Source organism: Sus scrofa, chromosome 17, assembly GCF_054392235.1.
Source record: "Sus scrofa isolate SSC_HxYL_T2T_F1_AM1 chromosome 17, Sscrofa_HxYL_maternal_Yorkshire_Landrace_v2.0, whole genome shotgun sequence".
Taxonomy (NCBI): Eukaryota; Metazoa; Chordata; class Mammalia; order Artiodactyla; family Suidae; genus Sus; species Sus scrofa.
The window spans coordinates 22283298-22306034 of NC_139399.1; the positions used below are offsets into that span (position 1 = coordinate 22283298).

A 22737-nucleotide genomic window follows, 5' to 3' on the forward strand; every position below is an offset into this window, starting at 1 on the left:
CTTTCATTGGTATCTTTCGCGCCCGAGCGCGTGTGTGTGTGTGTGTGTGCGCGTGACTTTTTAGGGCCACACTCAGCATATGGAGGTTCCCAGGCTAGGGGTGGAATCAGAGCTGTAGCTGCCAGCCTACACCATAGCCACAGCAATGCCAGATCTGACTCGTGTCTGCAACCTACACCACAGCTCACAGTAGCGCTGGGTCCTTAACCCACTGACTGAGCCCAGGGATCAAACCGGCATCCTCATGGATACCAGTCAGATTCATTTCTGCTGAGCCACCAAGGAACTCCCTCATTGCTTTCTTTTAAGTGTTTATATCTCTGTGAAGAGGCTGATGTGACAAATTACAAATAGGAGACCTACCTGCTGTGTAGCACAGGGAATATATCCAATCACTTGTGATAGAACATGATGGAAGATAATACGAGAACAGACTGTACATATATGTATGACTGGGTCACTTTGCTGTAAGGAGAAATAGAACATTGTAAATCAACTACAATAAATTCAGGGAGTTCCCATTGTGGCTCAGTGGAAACGAATCTGACTAGCATACATGAGGATGCAATTTAAATCTGATCCCTGGCCTTGCTCAGTGGGTTAAGGATCCAGCGTGGCCATGAGCTGTGGTGTAGGTCGCAGACATGGCTCAGATCAGGTGTGGCTGTGGCTGTGGCTGTGGTGTAGACTCGTGGCTACAGCTCCGATTCCACCCCTAGCCTGGCAATCTCCATATGCTGCAGGTACAGACCTAAAAACAAAAAATAACAATACTAAAAAATAAATAATTTAAAAATCGAGGAAATGAGACTTAGAAATGCAAGAAAAGTTGGAGAACAGAGACATTTCCTTATAATAGTAAATCAACTACTGAAGAACAAGATCATAAAATGGACTTTTTTTTAAAAGAGGAAATTCTTTTTTTTTTTTTTCTTTTTAAAGTGGAAAGATTTTTTTTTTTTCCCACTGTACAGCAAGGGGGTCAGATTATCCTTACATGTATACATTGCAATTACAGTTTTTCCCCCACCCTTTCTTCTGTTGCAACATGAGTATCTAGACATAGTTCTCAATGCTATTCAGCAGGAAAAAAAGAGGAAATTCTAAGGTAAGCATGTTTACCTACAGATCGTCCTTACAAAAAGAAGAAGAGGAAAGAAAAGAAACAGATATGTTATATGAAGACATTACAGAGCGATTAAGAGAAGAAGAAGAGGAACACAGGAAAGATGTTGAATTGAGAGACCAACTTGAACTCACTCTCAGAATACTAGAACTGGAAGTGCAGACTGTGAGAAGTAAACCGACCCAGGTAAGTTAATCTTTGGTGAAACTTCCATATTTCGAACACTATTTCACCCATGTCATTTATCCTATCCCTTTGATTTAATATGTGTCATTTAGGTTTAAACCAATAAAAGGTTTTCTCCTCTGAAATATGAACTATGATATTTACAGATTAAATTATTAACTTCGTGCAATTCTTGGCTTCTAATAGATGCTCTGTATGTATTTTATGAATGGAGGAATGCTAGGTAAATGGAGCTAAATCATGAATGTAATGATTGGCATTTTTGGTCCATTCAGCAAAGTGATATTCTCTGTTGTTGTTTTTTGTCTTTTGGGGTTTTTTTTGGTTTTGTTTTGTTTTTTGGCCACCCAGCAGCAAATGGAATTCCCATGCAAACCCAAGCTGCACTTGCCAGGGACCAAACTTGTGTCCTGGCCCTGCAGAGATGCCACCGATCCCACTGAGTCACAGTGGGAACTCCAATAAAGTAATACTCTTATTTCAAATCCATGGACTCATTTTGGCTTTTTGTTCATTCATTTGGCTCTGTTTGGGCTCTGCCTACAGCATTCTGGGTCAGGGATTGAACCTGCACAGCAGCTGTGACTGAGTCACAGCAGTGGCAACCCTGGATCTTTAACCTGATGAGCCAACAGGGAATTCCAATTTTGAGGGTGTTTTATGTGAAAATACAGGCTAAATTAAAATACAGTGCCTTTAGACTGTGATGGAACAAGTTATATGTTTTTAGAGGAATTTACTTTCCCCATACCTTACCTGCCTGTATTTTTTGCTCTGTGATTAATTTAGCTATCATTTAATTTAAAAGTTGAACTGTTCGTGTGGAATAAATATCTTTGTGCTTAAAGGAAGGCCACTTCCTTTCAACATATTCTTCCTTCAATTTCTTCTCTTAAGCTTATGACTTCTTTTAGAAGGTGTGAGACCAAAAACCTAATGAAATGTGTCCGCAGGTTGTAGAAGATTGTGTGTGTGTGTGTTTGTATATGTATATATTCTGAGGACCAACACTATGTATTCCAGATGCTAGAGAGGATTTTTAGAGCCTATGTAAGTATATTTGTGGAGGCAGGTGGCATTTCTGGCCCTTTGGGTAAAGTAACATTTTTTGGTAACTTTTATGGCTGCACCCAAGGCACATGGAAGTTTCTGGGCCAGGGATTGAGTGCACTGCCACTGCGGCAGCACCAAATCCTTGAACTCACCGCCCCTGGCTGGGGATCAAACCCGTACCTCCATGGTGACTTGAGCTGCTACTTGAGTCTGATTCGTAACCCACTGAGACATAGCGGGAACTCCTAAAGTAACCCTTTTAGTTCCGATCCCCATTGTCTGCAGCAGTCATGTCGTGACATTCACAATGGCCTCATCCAAGGAGAGGCCTTTAATGTTTTCCATAGGAATTGATGAACTCTCCATAATTGCAAAGCTACTAGTAGTCATAATAGATATTCTTGGTTTCGCCCGTGATTTTACTTCCTCGATAGATTAACCGGGACATCATCCCTTCCACCGATGGCAGGGAGGAAGCGGAGGGCCAGTTCAGAGACCCTGTGTTGGATGTCATCCTTCTCCTTGTGAGAAACTTACCACTTTGCTCCATGTGGTATCCTGTTTCAGTGCAAGGAACTTTTGAGAATAGTGATAGATATGCCGCAGTATATGCTTAGTTACAATGTATTTATGGAGAAGTATCTTATTTTTAGTAAAAGAGTTCAATCGAATGTCCCACCTATTTCCCACTGATTAATATTCTAACATTAATAAGAGGAAATAAAAGTTATTGCAGCAGCAAATACTCAGCAAATACTCTCATGATTTTCTAAGAAGAGCTCTATGCGTTTGACCTGATTTACCGTTAGTGTATTCACCAAGAGTGAAACCTCAAGCTTATTTTGGGTTTCTATGTATCATACTCCAGAAGTACTTGTGGTTTCGTGTAAGCCGATTCATAGTAGAAACAGAAGACCTTGCTTATGTTTTTAATCTCTTCATCCTAGAAATGTCCTAGAGAGGGAATCGATGTTTGTAGAAGTGCTTAGTACAGTGGCTAGCTTTGTCAGTTATCAGTAGGTGTAATTCTTGTAACTGACTGTAAAACATGTTAGGAAGTTTAAATATTTATGAACTATTAATTCTCTGGAGAGAAGAAAACATTTTAGGAAATTCGGTCTGTTCAGTGCATGTACAGAGAAAAGGCTCTTCCTGTGGGGTGGCTGGACACATTAGACAGCAGAAGCCATGCGTAAGTGGAGTTAGATTCATTCCTTTTTTATTAGATGCCTTCTGGGCTTCTTGTAATTCGGAGAAAGTCCTTTCTAATCCTGAGCATTTTAAAAATTCTCTTGTGGTTTGGTTTCCTTTTTCCTTTTCATGGATTCCTTATCTTCCATTCAGTTTTTGAACTTCAAGGGATTCCTGCTTGTGGAAAGTCTGAGAGTTGTATCCAAGCTTTATTTCTGTCCAGTTGGGTTTCCACTCACTGCAGTCTTCTCATTGTATAAACACATAGACTAGTGTTTCATTTCAGAGGAAAGCATGGGTCAGTTTATTGCGTACAGGCTAAAAATCTCCTTTGCTTTTACTTAGGTTTCTGATAGTCACGAAAAAGCAACAAATCTGTTACATGAAAATCTCATGATACAGGATGAGATTGCCACGTTAAAACGAGAAATAGACACAATAAAAAATGAGAACCAGGAAAAGGAAAAGAAATATTTAGAGGACATTGAAATTGTAAAACAAAAGAATGATGAACTTCAAAAGGCAATAAAACTTAATGAGGAAAAATTGACACAGACATACAGTGGACAGCTTCATGATCTGACAGCTGAGAATACAAGGCTGAAGTCTAAACTGAAGAAGGAAGAACAAAAGACAGAAAGCCTGGAAACAGATGTTGCGTTATATTGTTCCAAGCTGACTACTGCCATGAGTGATCATGAGCAAAGTCAGACAGCAAAAAGAGACCTGGAACTCACCTTTCAGAGAGCAAGAGGTGAGTGGCTATGCTTACAGGACAAAATGAATTTGGAGATGTCTAACCTGAAAGATCACAACAAGCTACTTTTGCAGCAATTGTCTGAAACCCAGCGTAAATTCAGTAGCCTAGACATTGAGATGCATCACACGAGAGATGCTCTCAGAGAAAACTCTTTGCTGTTAGAGCAGGTACAGAGAGAACTGAGCCAAGCACAGTGTCAGAAGAAGGAAAGTGAAGACCCATGTCTATGTGAACACGGCAAAGTGAAGGAATACATGGGCAAGCAGGAGCGCTTGGAGGAGAGATTAGCCCAATTCGAGAGTGTAAACCTGTTGCTGCAAGAACAGCTGGATGATGCAAAAAACAAAATCGAGAGCAAAGAGAAGATGGTAATGGGTAGCCAAGAACGGTTTCAGGATATCCTGAAGAACCTTCAAGACCAAAGGGAAAAGGAAAGTCTGATGCTGGAGGAAAGCCTTAAGAAGTTAACCAATGAGGTGGATCTTCTCAAGGAGAGGCTGTCTCAGGCTGAAAATGTGAAAACACAGAGAGCAGTAAGTATCCAGAAAGAGAAGGGATTCTCAGACTTGCTGAAGGGAAGTTCAGAGTAACATTTACGGTGACCACAACGGAATCTAGTTGAATGTCAAAACTGATATCTATATGTCTGTATATCTATATGTATATGTATATGCTATCAGTCAGCCTGAAAGCCTCCTTTGTAATCAGCAAACAAAAATTAGACCTGAGAGGTGCTTGGCTTTGGGTCAAGACATTGTGTCACCTATGCAGTTGTAAGAGATGATGTTATAAATTGTTCGTAGATATAGACGTTTGTTAACGATGTACTGTTACGGTGCCAAGACGATAATTTCTGTCTCTGTGTCACCACATTGTGAGAGCATGATGGAGAAGATAAGTGAAATGCTCATACCTCAGATGAGTACTTTGACATTAAGATTCGGTTGTGTGGATGACCTTGCCAGCCCATCAAGATTTCCCAGAGGGACTCATGTATGAGTGCTGTGTCTCATAGTTCTTTTCCTTCAGTAGCTTTTCAGACCTTTCTCATTGGTACAGTGTTATTGTTATTCATGTCCATTTGATGTAAGTTTGGAAATATTTCAATCTCAAATCATGTATTCTTATGGCGTCTCAACTCTTTAAAGGCATCTCCTTTTCATCAAACCATAATCTGGCACCCATGGGGTGAGTTTTGGCAGACCTGCATTTGACTTAATCTTCCCACTGCTACTTATAATTTACTTTGGCCATTTTTACGAGTGACTGGTTCCTCATTCTCATTTCACGCCTGAGCTGCTCTTATTTGATATGAGTTTGTCCAACCCAGATTGAACTGTAGCTCTCTGATTGATTAGTTTGGCATTGGAGTCCCATTTTCAGCCTAATGCGAGGTGGCAGGATTCATGAGGAGCCTTCGTGGAGTGGGTGGGGGGGAGGGCAGCAGGGGCTGCGGTCAGGGAGGCAGGTGGAGGCCAGGTTATCAAGGGCCCTGGAGGCCATGGGCATGGCCTCGTTTTTATTCTGAGTGAGGAATCCGCTGGAAGGACTTGAGCATGGGATTGAATGTGTGAGGAACTCTGTTTGGGTTTGGTTTCATTTTTAATTATAGTGAGGTAGAGTTGATTTACAGTGGGAAATCGGAAGGTAGTTGGAGCCTCTAAGAAAAAGGAAGGAAGATGTTACACAGAGTGGAATTTACCATTACTCATTCGACCTATACACCTATTTTTTCCTATTTCTTTGGGTTTCTTGGGGCGGGGGCGGGGGCAGTAGACCCAAAAAAATCACTTAATTTGGGGAAATATAAATCCCTCAATGTGTTGAGTCCTGAAACACAGCTTTTCCTATTAATTGTTAAATTGAGTACAAGTAGAAAAGGTCGCTTTTTCCTATTCCAGAGGGCAGACTGTTGACTCTCTTATGTCTTGAACCCTGGCCTGTGACCTGAAGTTGAACAGCACACCATTACTGACCCCAAAACATCAGCTGTTTTTTAGTGACAGCTTTATTGAAATAGAAGCCATTCATTTAAGTTGTACAATCCAGGGACATTCAGTATATTCCAAGGGTTATTCAGTTATCACCACAGCCAATTTTAGAACATGTTCATCAGCCTCAAAAGAAACCCTCTACCTCTTTGCCATCCTGACGTTTCCCATTCCCCTCTCTTCCCAGGCCTGGGGAAGCACAAGTCTTCTCCTGGTCTCTACACAGGGATTTGCCTTTTCTGGACATTTCACATGAATAGAATCACAATGTGGGGTCTTTTGTGGCTGCCTTCTTTCATTTAGCATGTTTCCGAGGTACATCTGTTTTGTAGCATGCACTTCATTTCTTTTCATTGCTGCATGTTATTCCATGGTATGGACATACCACTTTTTATCCATCCAATCATCAGCTGATGGACCTTTGGGTTGTTATTACTTTTTGACTATTGTTGATAATACTGCTGTGAACATTTACATCCAGGTTCTGGTGTAAATATATGTGTTCATTTCTTTGGGGAATATGCTTAGGACTGGAATTGCTATATCACATGATAACTCCCTTTCACCTTTTGATAAACAGCCATAATGTTTTTCCAGAGTGGCTTCACCATTTTACATTTTTATCCAAAGTGTGTTAGCATTTCAATTCAATACATGCCTGTCAATACTTAGCATTCCCCATCTTTTTTATTCCAGCCATCGTAGTCGGTGTGAAGTGGCATCTCATTGTGGTTTTGATTTGCATTTTTCTGATGACTCATAAGGTTGAGGGGCTAGTCACAAGCTTATGACCCATTTGTGTATCTTCTTTGAAGAACTGTCTGTGCACATTTTTTGCCGGTTTTTTAACGAAGTGTAAAAGTTCTTTTTGTTTCCTAAATACAGCTGTGTTTCCCAGATACAGGACTGTCAGATGTTTTCTCCCCTGTTCCTCACCTGTTCACTTTTTTCACGGTATCTTTTGAAGCCCAGAAGCTTTTAATATTTATGACTTGAAAATAATCTCTTTTTTGTTTATTGGTGTCATATCTAAGGAACAATTCTCAAATCCAGTCATGCAAATAACACACCTATGTTTTCCCCTAAAGAATTCTGCAGATGCAGCTCTTCATTTTGAGTTAATTTTTACATATGGGATGAGGTAGAGGTTTCATTGTCTTCTTTTGTGTGTCAGCATACATTTGTCCCACTATCATTTGTTAAAATCAAATTCTTTTGTCACTCTTACTGATAGTCAATTGACACTAAACATGACGGTTCCTTTTTTCTTTTTTTTTTTTTTTTTTTTGTCTTTTTGCTATTTCTTGGGCCGCTCCCGCGGCATATGGAGGTTCCCAGGCTAGGGGTCCAATCGGAGCTGTAGCCACCGGCCTACGCCAGAGCCACAGCAACGCGGGATCTGAGCCGCGTCTGCGACCTACACCACAGCTCACGGCAACGCCAGATCTGTAACCCACTGAGCAGGAGCAGGGGCAGGGACCGAACCCGCAACCTCATGGTTCCTAGTCAGATTCGTTAACCACTGCGCCACAACAGGAATTCCATGACGGTTCCTTTTTAGAGCCTCAGTGGTAATGCATTAATCAGTATGTGCCAGTGCTAATTCACATTTTATGAGAACTCTTTTGGTCATCCTTCAGGTTCCCAGTTGTTTTCTGTAGCAATAAAAAGAGTAGTGGAATGCCTTTAAACACATCTGTGGAGATTTTCTGCTTTGAAAGGAACTATGACCAGCTTCTATGCTGCTCACACTGTGACGTGATGGGAAGTAGGCTTACAAAGATAAATTCCATTTCTTTTTGCCCCTCCATTCAAACATTTATTCTCTCACCCAGAGCCTCCCACTTTACCCCAGTTTTCATCAAATCCTAGTCACAGGATCTGCTGCCTCAGTCTACTATATACTTCATTATGTATACCTATTAGAATTCACAGACTCATCCATAAACTTCACCAGTTAAGAGGAGAAGATTAACTTTGGGCTGTCAGCTTTCCCCTTGGGAAATCTCTTTAATCCAGCATCTTGCAATTCACAATGAAATCATCTCTTGATTTGGTTCTTGTGTAAAACACTGTTCTGACCTTGTTCTTGGCATAGATCCTGCTCTCAGAATCCACAGCCCCTTGAATCTACCTCCTTTTACCTAAAGAGAAAGAGATGCAGAGCTATTCTTTATAGCGTAATATGTAATTAATGGAATAAATATTTCATGCCATCCAAAGAAAAATTATCAAGGGTGCAGCTGTTGAAAGTCAGGTAATATTCAGAATTCCATTGTGGTGCAGTAGTTCAAGCACCCGAGGTTGCTGCTCTGTCACAGGCTGAATCCCAGGCCCAGAAAATTCCCCATGTCACAGGGGAGGCCCAAACACCACCACCACCACCACAACAGGTAATATTCAACCAGTTTATCAGAGACAGACAATAAATGAGCAGTTTGTACTTCACAGTTTCACAGCCTATCTGTGTGATATGGAGAAGCACTGTGGTACCACCTAAGATGAGAGCATTTTACCTCCCCGTACGGACGAGCCTTGAGGAAAGTAAAGGGAAGACTGTACTGCCCTTAGAGACGGCCAGAGGACTCTCCATTTGTTTTACTACTGAGAAAATTAAAAATGCTTCCACAGGGTTCTATTTCCTCTCTGAGGAAAGGGAACTGAGGATTGAGTGCTAGATTATTAAATACTCAAAGCTGCCTATCTCTAGAATTTCAGTTAATTGAAATGGGTTTGCAAGTCTGATTCTGGCTATTCAATGGACTATTTCTACTTGTTTCTCAGTTGCTGTACTTCAAATCATGTGTCTCCTTGCATACCAGTCTTCCTTATCCTCAACCATGAGGGGGAATTTTAAGGTGGCATCCCTGCCTGTTTGTAAGAAATTTAATTGAAGGGAACGCTAAACACACTTCTTCCTCAGTAGTTCTTAGGTGTTTCTTCTAGTTATCTTCTTCTCTTCAGCAGAGTTTGTCATTAAGAAATCAGTTGCAGCACTTCTTAGATTCCAGGTTACAGGAGACCAGTCTCTACTGTATTTATGTTACATATCTTCTGATCTTTTTTTTTTAATCCACGTTCCTGTTTATCTGTATTTCCCTGAGAAACTCTCCAAAGTGCAGTGGTTTAAAGGAACAATGTGTATTTTGTTCACAATCTACATTTGGGAAGAATGTGGCCAGGACAGCAGGTCTGTGTTCCCCTCAGCTTCATCTGGGGGCTAGAATCACTCGAAGGTCTGTTCCCTCACATGCTGATTGTTGGTTCTGGTGGCTGTCTGGACCTTTGGTTGGGCAGGCAGGTGGAACAACTGCCCTGAACGCCTGGCCTCTCTCTGTGGCCTAAGCTTCCTCACAACAGGGGTCTGGGATCCAAAGTTTAAGGTCCAGGCGGAAGCTGTACTGTCTTTTCTTTTTTTTTTTTTTTTTTTTGTCTTTTGTTGTTGTTGTTGTTGCTATTTCTTGGGCCGCTCCCGCGGCATATGGAGGTTCCCAGGCTAGGGGTTGAATTGGAGCTGTAGCCACCGGCCTACGCCAGAGCTACAGCAACGCGGGATCCGAGCCGCGTCTGCAACCTACACCACAGCTCACGGCAACGCCGGATCGTTAACCCACAAGCAAGGCCAGGGACCGAACCCGCAACCTCATGGTTCCTAGTCGGATTCGTTAACCACTGCGCCATGACGGGAACTCCTGTACTGTCTTTTCTAACGTAGCCTTGCAGTTCACAAAACATCACTTCCACCGTATTGTGTTCATTAGGAGCAAGTGACTAAGGTTACCCCGTGTCCCACCATTTTTAGGAGATGAATTTTCTAAAACTTATGTTTACATTCAGAAACCAGCGTTATCTACTCGCTGGTCACAATGTTTCATATTCCATCCACGTGAAAATACACTGAACCTTACCAGTTCTCCCATGAGTCTCAACCGTTAGTGTGTCAGGCTCAGGCTCAAGTCCCAGATTTTACCATCTTCATCAGGTACAGAGAGGGACGAGTCAACTTGGTGTGGTTTCTAGAGTTTATCCCCTTGAGTGCAGTCCTCTCACCATGAAGACTTGGGAACTAAAGGGTCACGTTATCTACCACCCCCACACCCAACATTCTGGTAAGCTGCTCAAGGCTCTCCCATTACGAAATGGAAACGGAGAGGCACAGTGGACTACAGCAGTTCTGAAATACAGCCTGGTACCTGCTCTTTGATTAGGACTTGGGAGCGATTCTCCTTTGCTCTACCCTCTGGGCTCTTAGTTCTGTCCTTTTCATGAGCAGTGACCTGGGTTTGTAGCTAAGTAGTTTTCGCAGGCAACTTCCTCCGCGTAGAATTGCTAAGGAAAACCTTTTGAAGTCCTCTTCACATTTTGTAAGGTCTTGGTCTCTTTTAGTCCAACTGTGGTAGCAGTGTTTTTGTTTCCACAGCTCTCTTTATAACTTTGAGTTTCCTGTGAATTTTATTGGGGTTCATTCCTTCAAAAAAGCTACCGTCACAAGAATCTTTTTGAGATAACTCTTCACCTTGGGCTTCCTGTGAAGTTGTCACGAGAAGATACCTTTCAAATGCTTATGCTTTTAAGATCCTAAAAGAAGGAATTTGAGGTAGACCTTCAATCTTCCAAGGTCTTAATAAAGTGTTTTACAGACTTGGCTTCATCTTTAGGTCATGTGTTCCTGGGAGCACCCTAGATGTGCTCTTAGCCCAGAAGCCATTTCTCTATTTTAGTTTTGCTTGACAGGTGGACATGTGGAGGTGCTATCAATGGGATACAGATATTTGAACCCAGTGAACCTAGTTTCTTTATACTTAATAATCTTTTTTTGTTGAATTATCCTTCTCATCAATTTTGCTTTCATCTGTTGCATAGCACACGTCCTGTGTGTGTGTATATATATATAATATGTGTATTTATATACATTTTATGTGTGTGTGTGTATATATATATATGTACACACGCACACACACACACATACATTTTCTCACATTATTCTGGCTGCATAGCAGAAGGAATTCTATCCAGCCTTTTGTGATGGAAAGTGAGGGAGGACAATGCCAAATTGTATTTTTCAATTTTTTAAAATGAAAATTGATCCTATGATTCTTTATATTTTCAGATTACATGAGTACTAATATAAGAATGATTCAATTTTGATTAATTCAGTTGACATTGATGATAAATATTTTAAGGTTCAGCTTTTTTTGGCCATATTTACAGTTGCTGTCTGAAACACTGACTCCAAATTAAAGGGAGCAAATATACCAGAATTACTAGCTTACAGTTGTTTTTACAATGTATTATTTTCATTTGCTTTAGAAACAATCAACATCTCAAGAAACCTTAGTGAAGTTATGGGAAAACAAATCTGTTCCAATGAAAAGTGAAATGGAACTCAGACCTAGAGATCTTGAATCTGAACTCTCCACAGTGAAAACTTGTACAGACTATGCTAAGGAAACAGAATTGAAAATGTATAAGCAAATCTACCTAGAAGAAGTAAAAGTTAGAATGTCATTGGACAATAAACTAAACAAGTAAGTTAAAACCTAGAGTCAGAAGTTAAGGGGTTTTGAAGCTTTGCAATTTATTTATTTATTTTTTTAATTTTTAAATTTTTTTGCCTTTTCTAGGGCTGCTCCCGTGGCATATGGAGGTTCCCAGGCTAGGGGTCTAATTGGAGCTATGGCCGCCGGCCTACGCCAGAGCCACAGCAACGTGGGATCCGAGCCGCATCTGCAACCTACACCACAGCTCACAGCAATGCCAGACCCTTAACCCACTGAGCAAGGCCAGGGACCGAACCCGCAACCTCATGGTTCCTAGTCTGAGTCACTCTGGTTCCTAGTTGGATTCGCTAACCACTGTGCCACAACGGAAACTCCAGCTTTGCAATTTAGACAGCAATATTATTATAAATTTTCCTTTTGGAATTACTCTAAATAGCGACATCAACACGTTGAACTATTTTTTGGAAGATGACCCCTTCAACCGAAAAGGTCACATTCTAGCTTTTGGTAAATTTAGCTTCTTGATTCTGATGTTCAGTACCATCACTGGATAGCACCCTGAGGCAAACTCTGATGTATGCTGTTAAGTTTTCTGCTCTATATAAAGGTAGGCTTGTGAAATAGGGGAACGTTAATGTAGGGGTGAAGGGCAGCATACTTCACTTGGTGGCTGAACATAAAACAGCGTCCTGCCTGGGGGCATGTGCGGAACACGGAAAGGGCAGATCTCACCTGCAGGTCTTTGGTAAATACTGTTAGAAGCTACAGGATTCCCCACATCCAAAAGCAGTGGGTGCCTGTGTTTGTTTTTGTTTGTTTGTTTTTGTTTGTTTGCTTTTCAGGGCTGTTATTTACAGTATAGGGAAGTTCCTGGGCTTGGGGTCAAATCAGAACTGGAGCTGCCAGCCTACACCACAACCAGAGCAATGCAGGAGCCGATCCACATCTGGGATATACACCAGAGCCCACGGCAATGCCAGAAACTGAACCCACTGAATAAGGCCAGGGATGGAACCCCCATCCTCATGGGTACTAGTCAGGTTCATTCCCACTGAGCCACTATGGGAATTCCCCCATGAAATCTCTTGTAAAACCCAAATGACATAACGCAAAGAAGCAGTGAACGGAGGACATATCTTGCTAGTGGGTGCCTAAAATAAATAAGCATCAAGAAAGCACAGGTGCTCCCAGGACAGTTCAAAGCCTCAGGGGCTTGATGCTGAGATGCTGAATGTACTTCCTGGGGGAAGAGCTTGGTGGGTGGGCCTGTTCTCCCTGCTTGGGGTGTGGTGCCTCTGAGATGACCCTGTAAAATGCACACTGACTGCTGCTTTGGCTTTTGGCCTTTGTTCCATAACATTAGAAATCCTGTTCAGATTGTTTTTCAGTTATCAAAAACATACTGATGTAACCCTTTCATAAAAGTGAAGTAAGATATACTTTCAAGAAGCAGGGGGTATGCTTAGCTTCCTCTGCAGCTGTTTCAGGTCTTTGGGATCAACCGACTCCACTAGGGCATCCTCCCCTTGAGGTTTGTTGCTCTAAATCCTTCCTCTGGGCCACGTGCTTCATTTCTCCAAAGTCATGAATGAAATGTGTATACAGTGGTGGTGAACACAGACGTTGACCATGTCTTTGAGGGATGGTTTATTTTTTATCCCTATATTTGTTTACTTAAGAGAAGTTTGTCTAAGTGCAGGCATTCCAGAAGGCAGCACGTGTCACCCATTAAGCCACCTCCATCACTGACATCCTTTCTCTCCTCTCCTGACTTTGAATTACTTGTCGGTTAAGAATCCCTTAGGGGCAGGGGATCTCTTGATGTCACGGTGGCTTAAGGATTCTGCATTGTCAATGCAGTGTCTGGGTCCTGACTGTGGCGCTGGTTCAGTTCCTGGCCAGGGTGCCCCCCCCACTCAAAAAAAATGTCTTAGGCACATATGTACTTCTGCTCTGATACACTTTTCAGTGCTAAGACACAGTTCAGTGAATATCATTTAGGAATCATTTAGAAAAAATGAAATGAATGAAATTTTACAATCTTCACAGGACCGAAGAGAGGCTGGCTGAGACCACCGCTCAACTTCAGGTGGTGAGAGAGCTAAATAGACCTCAAGCTTTGACTACAAGACCAGTCCTGGAGCCACCTCGTGCTGGAAATCTTCATACCATTTCAGTGTTTAGTGGAAATCTTACTCCAAGAGAAAACTCAGTGGCTTCTACCGCACGTTCACATCCTCCAAATAACAGCATCGATGCTTTCTTGACCAAGGTTAGTTACATTATCCTTTCTTTCTCGGGTTTCATATTTCTGATGTAATTCTTGTTTTTAAGTGGTGGAATGGTGAGTTGTTTATTTGACTTTTGCACACTAAGGAAAAGCCATGTTATTGGTGCTAATCAAGAAAGGAGACATGTTTTGTAATTTTTTTAAGTCCCTGGATTTCTCATTTTGAAGAGATACACCTATCATTAACTTTATTTCATTGAATGTAACTGACAAATTTTAAATGTCTTGAGAACTTGCATTAAAATAACTTTTTTTTTTCTTTTTAGGGCAGCATGTGCAGCATCTGGAAGTTCCCAGGCTAGGGGTCCATTTAGAGCTACAACCGATGGCTTTTGTCACAGCCACAACAATGCAGGATCCAAGGTGCATCTGTGACCTGTCACAACGCCCTGCAAGACTGGATCCCTGAGGCACTGAGGGAGGCCAGGGCTCAAAAGCCCTTCCTCATAGCTGCTAGTCAGGATCATTACCACTGGGCCACAGCAGGAACTCCTTAATTTCCATTTTAGAAATTAAATATTGTTGCCTAATAACCAAAGAAATACTTTTCTTTTAGATGTTTGGGATATTTTCTAATTGATTTCAGTTTGGCCATAGTTCATCATTTTCGAGTTTGTTGCACTCGTTTTTCTACCCCTAAACGTTAGTGAATGATTGGCATCCAAACACTTAAGCACATACGGATGTGTTTTACTTAAAGGAAGCTAAGATAAACCCTTTTAAGAATCAAAAAAACTTGTAACACTGAATAACAAGACTTAGTTCCCATTGTGTCTCAGTGGGTTGTGAACCTGCCACGGTGTCTGTGAGGACGCAGTTTCCACCCCTGGCCTTGCTCATTAAGGATTAAGTATCGCCCCCAGTTGTGGCATAGGTCACAGAGGTGACTTGGATCAGGTATTACCCTGATTGCAGTGTAGGCCTCAGCTTTGGCTCTGATTCAACCCTTAGCCTTGAAATATCCATGTGCCTCTGGCGCAGCCATAAAAGTACAATAAAATAAAAGGTTCACATCTGTATTTTCTTTTCTTTTGTGGCTACCCTGCAGCATATAGAGTTTCTGGGCCAGGGTTCAGGTCTGAGCCGCACCATAGCTACACCACAGCTACGGCAGTGCGGATCCTATAAATCTCTGTGGGGTCTGGGGATTGAACCTGCATCCTGATGTTGCAGAGATGCCACCCATCCCAATGCACCAAAGTGGGAACTCCTTCATTTCTGTTTAAGTTAAAGCTTTTGTCATTTTCTTACATGAGGGATACACTCTTACTTGCTATTTTACTTATATCATCTTTATTGCAACTTCTATAAAATGTCTTCCTGAACAATTGTAGAACATTTCTAAATATGTAGCCAAGCAAAGCACATTTTTATTATTTTCTTTTTATTTTTGTCCATTCTAGCTGCTTTACAGTGTTCTGTCCATTTTCTACTGTACAGCAAGGTGACCCAGTCACCCATATATGTATACATTCTTTTTACTCCCATGATCACGCTCCATCATAGGTGACCAGGCATAGTTCCCAGTGCTATATAGTGGGATCTCATTGCTGATCCATTCCAAAGGCAAGAGTTTCCATCTATTAACCCAGACTCCCAGACGTTCCCACTCCCTCCCCCTCGGCAACCACAAGCCGTTCTCCATGTCCATGATTTTCTCTTCTGTGGCAAGGTTCATTTGTGCCAAGTATTAGATTCCAGATATAAGTGACATCATGTGGTATCTGTCTGTCTCTTTCTGACTTACTTCATTTAGTATGAGAGTCTCTAGTCCCATCCGTGGTGCTGCAAATGGCATTATTTTGTTCTTTCTTATGGCTGAGTAGTTTTCCATTGTGCATATATACCACAGCTTCTTAATCCACTCATATGCTGATGGAGAGTTAGGTTATTTCCACGTCTTGGCTATTGTGAATAGTGCTGCAGTGAACACATGGGTGCATGTATCTTTTTCAAGGAAAGTTTTGCCCAAGAGTGGGATTGCTGGGTCATATGGTAGTTCTATGTCTAGTTTTCTAAGGTAGCTCCACACTGTTTTTCATAATGGTGGCAACAACTGACATTCCCACCAACAGTGCAGGAGGGTTCCCTTTTCTCCACACCCCCTCCAGCATTTGTCATTTGTGGACTTGTTAATGATGACCATTCTGACTGGCGCAAGGTGGTACCTCGTAGCAGTTTTGATTTGCATTTCTCTAATAAACTGTGACGTGGAGCATTTTTTCATGGGCTTGTTGACCCTGTATATCTTCTTTGGAGAAATGTCTAGTCAAGTCTTTTGCCCATTTGTCCATTGGGTTGTTGGCTCCCTTGCTGTTGAATTGTATAAGTTGTTTCTGTATTTGAGAGATTAAGCCCTTGTCAGTTGCATCGTTTGAAACTATTTTCTCCCATTCTATAAGTTTTATCTTATTTTTTTTTTTTATGCTTTCTTTGGCTGGTCAAAAGCTTGTCAGTTTGCTTAGGTCCCATTGGTTTATTTTTGCTTTTATTTCTGTTGCCTTGGGAGACTGACCTGAGAAATCATTTGTAAGGTTGATGTCAGAGAATGTTTTGCCTATGTTCTCTTCCAGGAGTTTGATGGTGTCTTGTCTTACATTTAAGCCTTTAAGCCATTTTGAGTTTATTTTGGTGCATGGTGTGAGGGTGTGTTCTCGTTTCATTGATTTACATGCGGCTGTCCAGTTTCCCCAGCACCTCTTGCTGAAAAGACTGTCTTTTTCCCATTTTATATTCTTGCCTCCTTTGTTGAAGATTAATTGACCGTAGGAGTCTGGGTTTATTTCTAGGTTCTCTATTCTGCTCCCTTGGTCTGTATGTCTGTTTTGGTACCAGTACCACACTGTCTTCATTAGCGTGGCTTTTTAGTATTGCCTCAAGTCTCGGAAAGTTAGGCCTCCTGCTTGGTTTTTGTTCCTTGGTATTGTAAACAAAGCAAAACTTGTCTACATAACCATTATGGGCAGGATGCATTGAAAAGGTTCTTATAAAGGTATTGTTGACAGAATTCTTAGTAAGAGTTACAGAAAGTATGTGCCTTCTAGAATTGCTGGGGATGTAATTATTTCTAGTAGGAAAAGACTAATCCTCTGAGAGGTGTTAATATACTGTCTAGAATGATAGAAAGGGGTAGGTTTTGATCAAGGAGCTGAAAAATTAAGTACAGCAGGACCTCATTGCTTATCCACTCCAGGTGCAATAGTTGGCATCAACTAACCCCAAACTCCCCATCCATCCCACTCCCGTTCCCTCCTCCTTGGCAACCACAGGTGTGTTCTCCATGTCCAAGAGTTTCTTTCTTTTCCATAGATAGATTCATTTCTCCCATATATTAGATTCCAGATAGATTCCAGTGCTATCGTATGGTACTTATCTTTCTCTTTCTAACCTAAAGACGAACTTATAACATGACACAAAACTGTGTCTCAACAGAATATTGAGTCCCATTTCCTTTATAAACAAAATAAGCCTCCTGTTGAAATCACCCAGGCAGTGCCTTCCACTCTGAATTTTAAGTCTGGTCAAATGATAACAGCATGAAACTAGTTTCTCAGACGGCAGAAGCAGAGTTCAGTAAACCAGGTTATTGTTTCATTTCTGTGACTCACACACTCTCTCATGTCCCCAATTCATTTTGTCCACATAGACCAGGGAGGAGGCATTTTATCTTTGAAAGATGAGGGTAATTACACAAATTCTTCCAGTTATTGTTCACTTATTTTTTTTTCCCCTCTGTACTTCATTTTTCAGTGCCTTGATCAACAAAGTCTTCCCCAGTACGTTTCTGTGCAGCAAAATACACGTATTTATGTTAACACACTGACACGTGTCATTTCCTTCACACAGTACCCTATTTACACTTGGGTAATGAATTGAAGTGGCTGAAATGGCTTAATTTTTACTACATTTTCCTAGGTGCATTTACTTTTATAACATTCAAAATAGAATGATACCAAAGTTTAACTTAAAAGTATCAATAATTACTGAAAGTATATGAACTCTGGGAATGAGTGTGTGTGTGGGTGTGTGGTGTGTATGTATTTATCAAATTGGTCTCTAAAAGAAGACAACATTATTTTCCAGCCTGTCATCTCAAGTACTCCTTAATGGTAATACAATATGGTTGAATGAATGAACACCCATTTGTACTTTCTGCCCTCTTTGTATTGTGACTGGATCCAATATATATCTCTCTAAAATAGTCCTTTCAACTTCTCCCTGCTTTAAAATAGGGGTGGTGGAGTTCCCCTTGTGGAGCAGCAGCAACAAACCCAACTAGGAACCATGAGGTTTTGGGTTTGATCCCTGGCCTTGCTCAGTGGGTTAAGGATCTGCCATTGCCATTAGCCAAAGTGTAGGTTGCAGATGCAGCTCAGATCATGCATTTTGGTGGCTGTGGTGTAGGCTGGCAGCTGTAGTTCTAATTCGATCCCTAGCCTGGGAACCTCTGTATGCTTGCTGCAGGTGCAGCCCTAAAAAGCAAAATAAAATAAATTAAAATAAAATAAAATAGGGATTGGGATTTCTATGGATCCCATAAGCTCTAGGATAGGTTGCAGATGCGGCTCAAATTTGACCCATAACCCAGGAACTTCCTTATGTCCCAGGTGCAGCTAAAAAACAAAGGGGGTTGGGAGAGTATGGGTTGTTTGGAACACTGTACATTAATTATAAAGTCAGGGAAGAAGAAGACATTTCTATGAGTGTTGTCTGGTCATCGTCCTTGTGGGAGCTGTAGTGGGGTAGGTGGCAAATGACACTTGTCTTCTCTTTGTGAGGACAGAATGTGGGAAGGAGTCAGGCAGGTGGAGATCAGCTAAGGAGCTTCATCGCCTACACGTACAGATGAATTGGAGGATGCAGTTTCGATGCGCAGCCACAGTGGCCATCCGAATACTTCATCCCCACTTGGGCCCTTCCCCTTGGAGGCCTAAGCGGAGGAAGCAAACTTTGACACCTGTCCTGGGGGCAGGCTGCTTACTGCAGATGTGAGACCCAAGTTCACAGTGCTCTGGGCAGACACATGTTTTCAAAGAAGAGATTCGGATCCACACAAGGATTCCTTAGTTCCTTCTTGCAGCTTCAGACTTTGGGTAAATCTCCTCTCCTCTCCCAAAGAGGGTTGAGGGGGTGTGAGTCCTCATGTGGAAACCAGAGGCCAAGGAAAAGAAGTCCACCTGTAATTTCTGACTGACTTCAATTACAGTTGGGCTTAAGCTTCTATCTTGTATACATAGCAGGTAGAGATGAGCGATTGAAGCGAAGGATGCTAGGTGGCCAAGAGACATCTGTTTTGTGCTCTCAATCTTGCCATAAATAAGCCCCAAGGTGGATAATTCCTTTGCTGACTCACTCTGGGGAGACAAATTTGACTTGGAGGAAACAAGTATTCTTTTAAGGAAGAATCTCAGTTTTCGTGAGCTTGATTCAGCTAAAGCTTTTCTCCTTCTAGTCCTCTATCCTGTGCTTCAGAAGCTCGGTGATTCGTAAATTGAGCATGTTCACTGCATATAATAGGGGTTATGGTTAATAACTTATTCTTGTTCGGGCCTTCAAAACATAGAATTTAGTCAGAAAGGTACCATTTCATGTCTCGTGCCTCAAATATTATTGAGCTACATGACAGTCTTCCATATTTATTTTCTCTAAATTATTGTTTAAAATCTGTGTGTTTTGCCCTAATCTGATGAAGTTGCTGGCATACAACTCTAGACAGAGCAAGAAGGCCTTTGGCTTTGTGAGCCCAGGCAAGCTGCATTCTCGCTGGGCCTTTGTTACCTTTTGTCAAATTACGGGCTGAGTAAATTGATGACTTTTTTATGTTCAACTTTGTTTTTTCAAAGAAAAAAATCTTCCTTTTTAAAAAAGAATATACTTTTTTGCATGAAACTGTATTATACAGAACAAAGACAAGCATGGAGCTGTTTAGCCAAAGGAGGGAAGGAGCCTCTGAAGATGAGACTTCTTTGCCCCTCAATGCTGCAGTGCCCCCATGCCTTTTCTGTGGGACACTGTTTGGAAACTACAGGTTAGGAAGGAATCCTTCTAGTTAAAAATCTTTAGAATTATAACTTGCAGATACAGTCTCTTCCTATCTAATGTTCTCAGCTTTCTTTGTTTTTGTTAAATGGAAACATTTAAAGAACATTGTGGGTGTGTTCTCTTTGCTAACATTGGATTTCAAACATCTTCCTTCACCTGAACACCATCCTGCCCTAGATATCAACCTCAAGGTCTCCAAAGTACATATTTAGGAAGAGCTCTGGGTGGAAAAGATCATAGTCTTACATTGGTCTGTCCCTAATTCAACTCCTGTATAAATGTGATCTACATTTTTGCATAGTGTCTATTAATGTAATATAAAATTATTTCTATAAAGTGTTCTCCCTTTATCTGTTAGAAGCTATGGCTTTCACAAGATCTATCTAGGTAAGTTGTCACATTATTCATTTTATTCGGCCTCTCTGTAATGCTGTTGTAAGAAAAATGTTATGGAAAACATTCTAAAAATATTGGAACCTATGTTAGCTAAACCAAGGGTGTTGCCTGTCATGTTGTCACTATCAGCACAGTGTTAGGTTCAGGATACTATTTTAGACACTGTTTAGTGAGAGAGTGCCTTTCATAAGAAAAACCTTAAAAAGGACACTCCAGGTAGAGACACTTGTAATATAGTTTGAAATATTCCCACACATTACAAAATGAAGTAGAGAGCTATCATTTGATGTTGCCGAAAACTGGCCCTAATTTCTAGAATGAAACAAAATTACAGGTAAAGAATCAAAGAATCCTGTATTGTTTTCCTTGTTTCTAATTCTAGAAAGCCATGAGTCCGAAACCCAGTTTGAAAACTGGTTTTAGCTCCTCTTCTTCCTTTCTTCAAGCAGATTTTTATTTTCATGTTTATTTATTTTTTTTGCCAGTAGAGTTTTCACATGCCATTGCAACAGAAATGGCACTTCATTTTATGGATTTAAGATTCTGTGTTGACAAGTTCTTAATTGACATAGGGCATGCCTTAAAATCTTAGTTCCATAAAAGTAGAGGGACGGAGAGCTCATTTTAAGGAAAACTCCTTTAATTAAACTTTTATAAAGGCCAGTTTTCCTAAAAATTGCAAAGTAAAGCATTTGTTGAAATGCCCTGATACCAGAAAGATCAAACAGCATCCTCTGAAATTATGTATATTCGGTTGACCAATATATATATTACTTTTTATCAGATTAATCTTAATAGCATTACGTATGTATGTTCTCTACTATCTACAATCCAAATAAGTGGGAATTTATTTTATTTTATTCATGTGACTAATTTTCTATTTGAGCAATCTCTAAGTTAGATCAACTCTCTAAAAGTATTATTTATAGGCCACATTTCATAAGCTATATGTCTTTTATATGATACTGTCTCTTAACCTAAACATTTTAAATACTATTTGACTTATTTCACATTTACCAGGAGTGGGAAGAAAATTGAACCAGAGGACTAGCAGAAGGTATGTTTTCAACATTTATGAATTAAATTTAGATAAGGATTTCTGAAATCAACTGTAAACAGTAAATGGCACCTCAGTTGTTTGCAGAACAGATACTGCATTAAATATTTTCTTATTACCTCACGAAAAACGTGAACGTAAATATTCATCATGAAAAATATTCTTATTACTCCTTTATTCACTATGTTCCATAGCTTCCAAAAAAGTCTAGATATTTCTTTTCCTTCCTGGCTATATCCTTCTTCTACTTCTGCCGTCCCCATCGACCTGTCGCCTGCACTCTGACACTGTCCTCAGAAAGCATGGGGTTCACCAACTTCTCAAGTTTCTGGTAGTGATTAAGGCAAAAAAAAAAAAAAAAAAAAAAAAAGAGAGAGAGAGAGAGAGAGGCTCAGGCAGAGTTCATGCATCAAAAAAAGAGAGAGAGAGGCTCAGGCAATCAGAGTTCATTTGGGTGACATTTGCATTTCCTGTCATTGACTTTGTCTTTGGTTTAGTTTTTGCCCTCAGGAAAAATTCCAAATTCCTTAGCATGGAATAAAACACCCAAGTCAGATTGCCCTCCTCCCCTCCTCTGCCCCTTTCCTCTGGCTGGCATCCAGTCAGATAGACAGCTTACAATTCCAAACAGCTCTACCCATTTTTCCTTATCCTTCAGGTATCTACTTCCATATCACCTCCACCAAAAAGCTGTCAATATTAACACCAAGCTGGATGTCCCTTCTGAGTGTTCCAACTGTGCCCCTTTTTGCACCCCTCATAGGACTTATGACTCTATGTGGAAATTTCCTGTTGGTCTATTTTCCCAGATTATAGTGTGGGATTCTTCAGGGTGGCCCTGTGTCTCCTTCCCCTTGTAATTCCAATGCTTGTCACAGTACCTTAGCCCTTGGCTGTTAAGTAAATGAGTGAGAAATGAGAAAACCAGAAGCTCTGATACCCAGCCTGGAGAGCAGTTAGCTCAGCAAGGAAACCAGGGGTGGGGGAATGATGAAATAATCATGGTGTATTTTGTGTTATAGTTGAATATAGATATTTTTTCATTTTTCTTAACACGTTTAAAGGTCTCAGCTCTTCTTACCTAATTTATATTTAGTTAAACAGGAAGTATTTTAGATAAAGGATGTCATTCTTTTTCTCAACA

General features: G+C 40.9%; 2 protein-coding genes across 2 annotated transcripts in view; one reads left to right on the forward strand and one right to left on the reverse strand.

Annotated features, from left to right (window-relative positions):
- Positions 1–22737, forward strand: part of LOC100155289 (uncharacterized) — an 89564-nt gene that overhangs the window by 66536 nt on the left and 291 nt on the right. The window contains exons 33-37 of the mRNA XM_085004476.1: positions 1129–1312; positions 3902–4849; positions 11618–11835; positions 13858–14080; positions 18882–21593. Coding sequence (XP_084860602.1) covers positions 1129–1312; positions 3902–4849; positions 11618–11835; positions 13858–14080; positions 18882–18947 — 1639 coding nt within the window. The 3' untranslated portion in view covers positions 18948–21593. The remainder of the gene's footprint in view (positions 1–1128; positions 1313–3901; positions 4850–11617; positions 11836–13857; positions 14081–18881; positions 21594–22737) is intronic.
- The window catches only part of LOC146395173 (uncharacterized), a 53822-nt gene continuing 46550 nt past the window's right edge, over positions 15466–22737 (reverse strand). The window contains exon 6 of the mRNA XM_085004477.1: positions 15466–19602. Within this exon, the coding sequence (XP_084860603.1) occupies positions 19530–19602 (73 nt within the window). The 3' untranslated portion in view covers positions 15466–19529. The remainder of the gene's footprint in view (positions 19603–22737) is intronic.